This window comes from Elephas maximus, chromosome 13 (assembly GCF_024166365.1).
Source record: "Elephas maximus indicus isolate mEleMax1 chromosome 13, mEleMax1 primary haplotype, whole genome shotgun sequence".
Classification (NCBI taxonomy): Eukaryota; Metazoa; Chordata; class Mammalia; order Proboscidea; family Elephantidae; genus Elephas; species Elephas maximus.
Genome location: NC_064831.1, coordinates 65,291,481 through 65,298,783, shown reverse-complemented (window position 1 = coordinate 65,298,783; position 7,303 = coordinate 65,291,481). Strand labels below are relative to the sequence as shown.

At 59.0% G+C, this 7,303-nt stretch overlaps 1 protein-coding gene across 10 annotated transcripts; it reads right to left on the bottom strand.

Moving 5' to 3' along the window:
- Positions 1–333: 333 nt before the first annotated feature.
- On the bottom strand, positions 334–6,545 carry NEIL1 (nei like DNA glycosylase 1). Of its 10 annotated transcripts, none has more exons than XM_049852671.1 (10): positions 6,512–6,538; positions 4,868–5,324; positions 2,880–2,999; positions 2,582–2,780; positions 2,320–2,419; positions 1,777–1,904; positions 1,414–1,441; positions 1,164–1,225; positions 853–1,018; positions 338–669 (listed from the first exon to the last, which is right to left on the bottom strand). In XM_049852671.1, exons 2-10 carry the CDS (start codon positions 5,299–5,301, stop codon positions 599–601), a joined length of 1,308 nt encoding a protein of 435 aa, XP_049708628.1. In that variant the 5' UTR covers positions 5,302–5,324; positions 6,512–6,538; the 3' UTR covers positions 338–598. The 10 variants fall into 10 exon arrangements, with proteins under 10 accessions (XP_049708629.1, XP_049708628.1, XP_049708626.1 ...); XM_049852669.1 differs by lacking the exon at positions 6,512–6,538 and adding an exon at positions 5,795–6,349; XM_049852665.1 differs by having other exon boundaries at positions 339–669; positions 4,868–6,158; positions 6,512–6,545.
- Positions 6,546–7,303: the final 758 nt, after the last annotated feature.

Sequence of the window (7,303 nt, the reverse complement as noted above, 5' to 3'; positions counted from 1 at the left end):
TCAGGTGACCACAAGTTAAGAGACCATGAGAGAGGCAGCTCCTCACCTGTGTCAGCAGGTACAGAGGGCCTGGGGTGGGGTGGAGACCAGGAGTGTGGGTTCTGGCTGCCTGCACTAGACTTGGGGGACTGACTAGTAAAGGCCAGGCATGGCGGCAGCCACCAGCCCTGAGAAATCCAGGACCAGAGGAGCAGTGGGGCCTGCCCTGCCTGGGCCAGGGTGTCTGCACCACCTCCCAGGGGCTGTCCCTGGCAGCAGCAGACGATCCTCTGCAAGCCAGGGCCTTGAGGACTGGGACCGGGGCTCAGTTTGCCCTGTTGAGGTGGCCTCCCATCTTCAGGGCTGGGCAGCAGGCCCTCCCAACGTGGCCTTCCCAGGCCTGCAGCCCGCCCAATACGTTCCTAGAAGTTCAACTTTATAAGTTTATTTTTAAAAAGCAGGATTTTCCACATGGGCTTTAGAAATGGGGAAGGGGGGTGGTGCACTTAAAAGCATCATGGTTGTGCAGAGGACAGCCACAGGGCCTGTTTCTAGGAAGCCGGACAGATCCAGGGCAAGGCAGCAGGAAGGGGTGGGTGCAATCAAGGCGGCCATCCTGCTAAGAGGCTGAGGTCCCTTCTTGCTCTAAGGATGGGGTGTTAGTTCTGGTCTTCTGGGGTCTGCGCCGGCCTGGGGGGAGGACAGAGGTGAGATGGCTAGCTCAGGGGCACCCAGCTGAGGACTGCCTGGACAACCTTCCTTCCCCTCAGCTCACATCCTCCTCCCACCCACACTGCCTTCCCATCCTCTCCTGAAGAGCCAGTGTTAGAGGGGCCCCTCCCCACCCAGAGGAGGATGCTGAGGAAAGCCCACCTGAGGTTGCTGGTCGCCCCCTCCTCTTCCCTTTCTTAGGGACTGTGGGGGTGCTGGGGTCCTGTTGGAGGCTGGTCTGCTCGGGCTTCTGGGCTGCAGGCTGCTTGGGAAGGTCCATGCGTGCTTTTCGTGCCTTGGAAGGGGCCTTGCTTGGAGGGGGAGGGTCCTGCGTGGAAGAGACAGGTCTCCAAGGGGCTCAGAAAGCTTAGAGGTTGGTTAGGACCCACCACCCCGTCTCTGTCTGTGGAAAGCAGCTGCCCAAAAGCATGGCGGGGAGACTGCAGGGGAGAGAGTGGAAGCAGGGGACACACCTCCTTTCCATCCTCACGGCCTGGCTGCATTTCCTTAGATTTCTTCTTGCGGGACTTGCCCCCTGCGGGATAGTTACGCTGGGGTTGGAGGGGCCTATGGTGTCAGCCCCCTTTCTCCAGACTCACTCTGCCAGGGTGAGTGACTCTAGGGTTGGGGTGGGGATGGGGATGGGGATGGAGAAGGGTGCTGTGGCCCTTGCAGGCAAAAAGTCCTTTCTGCTCCTAGCCTTTTACATTAGGGGTAGCTTACCTTTGGGTACCAGGGGTCCAGGATCCCCCTAAAGTGGGATGGGGAGAATTGAGGCATCAACCGGGGGTGGGGCAGGACTCACACCTATCCTCCAGATCCATGTAGCCCCTCCCCAGGAGGCCTCTGGTCTCCTCCAGGTCAGCACAGACATCCCTGGGCCGCTCTACAGCTGGAACTCAGGAGGGGTGTAGCATGGGGGAGTCTAGACTCCTAGGAATAGCAGGACCCTTGGCCTAGGCAGGCCCTGGGCATCCCCACCTGGGGGAGACCCCAGCTCTTGCCCTGATGTGACCCCAGGTTTCCCCACCCACCAGTTTTCCTGGGGGCTCTCAGGTCTGCCTGTGTGAGCAGTAGGGCCCCCACCTGGAACCAGATGGTGCGGCCATGCCGGTCACGCAGGGAACTCATGCCTGAAACGCCATAGCACTGCAGCCAGGCTTGAAAAGCAGCAAAGTCCTCCTCCCCGCTCTCCGTCCCGTAGCCTTTGCCCCCTGTTGGACAGAGGAAGCAGGCGGAGGACAAGGAACAGGCTCAGATTGGGAGGAGGGGGAGCCTGGCTAGACCTGGCCCAGACCTCAGCTATATAAGCTGATGAACTGAGTCAGGGAGCCAAGGCTCTCCCTCCCCCAGCTGTGTGACCTTGGGCTAGTGTCTTCCCCACTCTGGGCCATGGCTTTCCCATCCTGGAGTAGGGCTAAGACTCCTTGCCCTGCCTACCTCATGGGCAGCTTGGGGGACACCCACAAACCTGGGAAGTGAGGCGGCCTAGTCCACTTTAACAACTGGGACTACAACCTCCCATTTCCCAGGCAGGGAGCAGAGAGGGGCAGCCACTGCCCACATACCAGGTCACACAGCATGCCAGGCCAGATGTAGTTGGCCATCTTTGCCCTGCCCAGCCCTCACCCAGCTGGACCACTTCCTTGGGCACTGAGTGGCACAGCTCCAGCAGGTCCGGGTTCTGCAGCTTGGCCTTGATCTTCTGGCTCAGGGTCAGCTCCGGGCTCTAAGAGGCGGGACCTGGCTGTCAGCACAGGTAGAGGTACTTGGCCATCCAGCAGCAGACTTCCCTCTGAGTTCAGCAGGACCTCAGGCAGTTCATACACCCCCCACCACCACAAACACATTGTAAAGAAGGGGAAACTGAGGCCCAAAGTGAAAAACCGACCTGCCTGAGGCCACATAGGTGGTCCATGGCAGAGCAAAGCTGGAGACACCTGACTCGGCCCATGCCCTGGCAGCCCCCGTTCTGATAGGCCTGGGCCAGCACACATGGTCTGCGTGTGAACCTTGTTGTACCCACCGGCCTGTGCTGCTGCAGGGCCTCCAGCACCGTGCGGGCCTTCTCAAAGGGGGGAATCCTCAGCCTGGAGTAGGATAGGGGAGAGGGAGCTACGCTGAGCAGGGGAGATGTGAGTACACCCTGACCTACCCCGGTGTTCCTGCCCACAGCCCGCCCTGCTGACCGATGCAGGATCTCTGCCCGCAGGTAGTTGCCAATGCCATTGAAGAATCTCTGGTCCAGGAGGGCCTCACAAATGGGCCGGTCAAAGGCTCTGTCTGCTAGGTTTCGCAGCACATTCTCCCTGAAGGGACACAGCTCAGGTGTAGGAGACCTGCTCCCCACTCTGGTTTGTTCCACTCCTCCCCATGCCTGTGTGCCTGTAGGAGCAACAACTGACCCTACAATGTTACTAACTCCCAGATGCCTCCAGGGCAGGTGATGTGATGACAAGATAGAAGAGGGAGCTTGGGGAGACCAGCTCCTGGTTACAAGGGGATGGAAACTGAGGAGTGCTGTTTTGGCCAACTAGAATCTCAGTTTTCATACCTATCAAATGGGAACAACAATATGGGATTTTAATTCATCGGGAAGGGTGAAAAATACCAGTCAAAAGCAGTGTGTTCAAGGGAACCCTCATAAGTCTATGTTGTGTGTGTATCCCCAAAGTGCCTCAGGCTCCCCAGGACACTTGAGAACAAGATGATTGCAGGACCTCAGGGGTGCCCACAGCCTGGAACTCCCTGTTTAAGAACCCTGGTGGGCTAGAGAGCATCTGTGGATTTGACATTAGTGGGTTCAACTCTCCTCAAGACCTTGAAGACTGGCTTCGAGGAGGCTGGCATGACCACTGCACAGCAGGAGTGCGGGTCATGTCCTGGCTAGTGAGAGAAGCCCCACAAACACCTCCAAGTGTCACGGGTCTCTCCTTGGCCCCCGGTAGAGGAGGTGCACCTCATTTCTTTGTGAAGGCCTGGGCGTGAGGAGAGTATGAAGGGGTGCCAGAAGACAGAGTTTTGGGGTAAAGGTATGGGTGGAGGGTTAGCCTGAGGTGGCTCAGATCCCTGAGGGAAGCAGATCTCCAGGGGCTCCCAGCTGTAGCACCAAGAATACCTGCTTCCACTTGGGCCAAATGTTCACTGAGAGAAACTTCAGAGTCAGCTGGCAAGGATTTAACTTGTGACGTGACTCTCCAGGAAACCCGAGCCATGGACACAGGTTCCCCAGGGGATGCACTTAGGGTTCAAGCCCAGGAAGGCCAGGAGGCAACCAGAGATGCCCTGGCCCATCCCGAGGGGTAAGTGAGTCTCCTAAGGGCCAATCGAAGGCAGAACGTTGCGAGCAAGGAAGAACCGGCCAAGCCCACTTCCAGGCCTTTGCAGTTGCAATTCTTGCCAGTTTGAATGTTTTTCCTCTACAGCTTCATGTGGCTGGCTTCTTCTCATGAGTCAGGCCTCAGCTCAGATGTCCCCTTCCACCCCAAAGTCGTTCTCCACTCAGACATGGGTCTGTTTGAGCTCACCTTGTTTGTTTCCTTGTCCTTGCCCCTTCCCCCATGTGACCATCATCTCTGGGAGCAGAGACCAGCCCGAAGTGGAGACTGGTGCATGTCTCCTCTTTAGAGGAGAGGAAGTGGCTGATGCTGTGCTATCTTATGTGACTGCATCACACCCCAGGAGGGCCTATTACCCCTCCTGCAAGCAGGAGACAGAGGAGCCACAGGACACAGACCAGTGGGCAGGTGAATGTGGGAGACCACAAAACCCGATTCAGAAACCATGTCACTAGGCAGTCCCCTCCCACCCCCTTGAAACAATTCCTTCCTGCTCAGCTTCACTTCTCAGCATGTTGTAAGCCCTTCCGCCTTTCTTCCTAGCCTCTTGGGGGAACCAAGAAGAAGTGAGGGGTTCTGGGTCCAAGCTCCAGCTCTGAGACTCACTGGCCATCCTCTTCTTGGCTCCCCCCTCGCCTCCCATAGCAGTTTTGCTTGTGGGTTTACACAAGCTTTAGCCCAGGAGCTGTCTCCAGGGCAGAGGACACTGTCTTGGTCTATAGGTAAAGGGACTGAGGCTCGAAGAGGGCTGGGACTTGCCCTTGCTTGTCCCACAAGGTACTGACAGAGCCAGGCCTGCAGCCTAGGACTGTGTTCATTGCACCTGGTGCTGGCCCTACCTGAACTGCTCATACTCCAGCAAGACACAGGGCCCTCGGCCCGGCTGCCACTTGCCCCCGAGGTCCCAGTGGCCAAAGCGGCGGATGTCCACGAAGCAGAGGGCGAGCTGGGGGCCAGGTGAAACTGTGTAGAAGCGCAGATGGGCATGGGGTGGCAGCGTGTCCCTGGGCACCAGCTGGAAGGAGCCAGACATGCCGAAGCGGAAGACAAGGGCCAGTGGCTCCTGTGGGGGCTGGGCCCCAGGCAGGGGGCTCAGGGTCAGACGCAGCTCCTTGCCTCGGGCTGTGGCTGAGATGCAATAGGCACTGCTCTCAAAGGGCACCTCAGGATTCCGGCTGACAGATGACTTCTCCACACACCCACCAAACACCAGCCCCCTGCATGCCTCATTCACAAAGAGGCTGGCCAAGTGCAGTTCAGGGCCCTCGGGCATCCTGTGGGAGGGGTGGCCAGGACCTGTGGGGGAAGCAGGCAGCAGGCTGGGCCAGGTGTTACCCTGGGAGGCAGGAATTATTATCCCCATTTTACAAAGAAGCCTAAGGGTCAGGCTTGGCCACAGCCCCTGGTCCCCATTTGAAAGTCCTGGGGAAGCCATGGGCTGAGGGGAGCAAAGTCTGGGGAAGGAAGCATGGCTCTTAGCACCTCCCACAAGCTAGAATAAAGTCCAAATCCTTACTAGGCCCACCTCCAACAGCTCATTTCCTCCCAGGCTCTCCTCACTCACTGGCTCCAGGCACCCTGTTTTTATCATATCTCTACGCCTTTACCCTGCTGTCCCCTCAGGCTGGAACACTTCCCTCGGCTCAAAAAAGTCACCTTCTAAGAGTGGCCTCCCCACTACCCTATCCAAGGTAACCCTTAACCTCCCCCCAACACACACGTCTTCTTTTCTTGGGGGCACCTACCACAATCTGAAACTGTCTTACTGTGTTACTGCATGCCTGTCCCGCTCCAGAGCGTATGCTCTGCTTGCCCCTGACGCCCACCGCTTAGGACAGTGCCTGCGTCTGCTGACCCCACGGAGTGAAGGAACCCAACGCTGCCTGCGCGATAGGGTGCCGGGAAAACGCGCCCAGCCCGGCAGCGAGCACCACCCTCCGGCAGGAGCGAGGGCATTAAAGTGTCTCCAGAAACCTCTGCGCTCCAGCCAGGTTCACAAAGCGCCGAGTGAGGAGGTGACGGCGTCAGGAAGGAAAGGCTCCAGAGCTCAGAGTCGGGGTTCACGGAGGAATCTGAAGCTCCCACGTTAGCGCCTCGGTCCACTTCCCACCTTCGCCCTCTCCCACCTGACTGAGGGAGAGGAGGAGTCTGTCACTCTTCTCTTCCCCAAGGCGTTTCGGGATCAAAGGCGGCGTGTGTCGGGTGGAGGGGGGCATTTAACCGGGACAGGCTTCTTTACCGCCCCTCCCCGCACCGCGGCCCCGCCCCGGGCCTGGCACCGAAAGGTTTCGTTTTGCCGGAAAAGGTGAACTTCCAGATTCCTAGTTTTTGAAAGGGTTGAGCCTTATCTCCTGTCTGCCTCATCCCCTCCACCCGCCACTGCGACCCTACCCACGGTTAATCCTGGCTCCCTTCCTCCCCAAATCCCCTCCTCGTCTCTGCTCAGCTGCACACATCGCCATCCCTCCTCATCGCCGCGGTACCTGCGCTCTGCGCCTCTCCCAGCCCATCTGCGGCCACTATGGGGTTAATGCCAGGGGCGGAGCCGCGCCTAAGAGCATGCTGGGGGCTGTGGTCGCTGATCCAGCGCCTGCTGGGAAGTGTAGTTCTGCAAGGAGGTGGCAGAGGCCGAAGTAGCTTGGATTTGGGTCTCCCGGACGTGGCCAAGGTTTGGGGGCAGTCATCTGGCTGGGAGGTGGCGGAGGAGTCTGGCATCCCGCTTCCCAGCGCGGACGGGGTCTGCGGTCTGAAGTTCCGGGTTGCAGCTGCCTCCGCGGTTGGGGGGGTCACCGGCTGGTGCGGGACCGGGTGGGCACCTCCAGCAGGAAACGGCAGCAGCGTCCCAATGCCGAGGCACCTGCAGCTGGGCGCACGCAGGTGGTGATAAACGCGGGCCCTGGGGACCTGGTGGTGGCCCTAAGTATCACCGCAATCAGATGGCACGTAAACATCACCACGGTCTGCCCATTGAGAAGTGCAGCCAAGCAGCGAAAACCAGAGGCCCAGGAGAACCGACTTCAGATGGTTCAGTGGGGGAGGGCCTCTCTGCGGAGTCATTTAGACCAGAACTCAAAAAGGAGCCAGCAGCAGAGTAGGGGCAAGCAGTACGCCAGGCAGGACGAACGTCCGTGCGAAAGCCAGGAGTCGGGAAAGAGTTGACCAGCTGAAGACCCGTGTGGCTGGAGTGCAGCGTGGGGGCAGCACTGCGGTGAGGCCAGAATAGCCAGCAGGATCCAGGGGTTATGGGACAGGGCCTCGGAGGCTAGGGAGTTTAC

What these genes read in the sequence shown, in the direction of transcription:
- NEIL1 (XM_049852665.1), bottom strand. Translation starts at nt 5,463, where the DNA reads ATGGCTTCCCCAGGACTTTCAAATGGGGACCAGGGGCTGTGGCCAAGC. An exon ending in GCCGCACCATCTGGTTCCAG is followed by an intron (nt 1,442 to 1,776) that starts GTGGGGGCCCTA and finishes ATCCCACTTTAG; the next exon opens with GGGGATCCTGGACCCCTGGT. An exon ending in TGGACCCCTGGTACCCAAAG is followed by an intron (nt 1,226 to 1,413) that starts GTAAGCTACCCC and finishes ACTATCCCGCAG; the next exon opens with GGGGCAAGTCCCGCAAGAAG.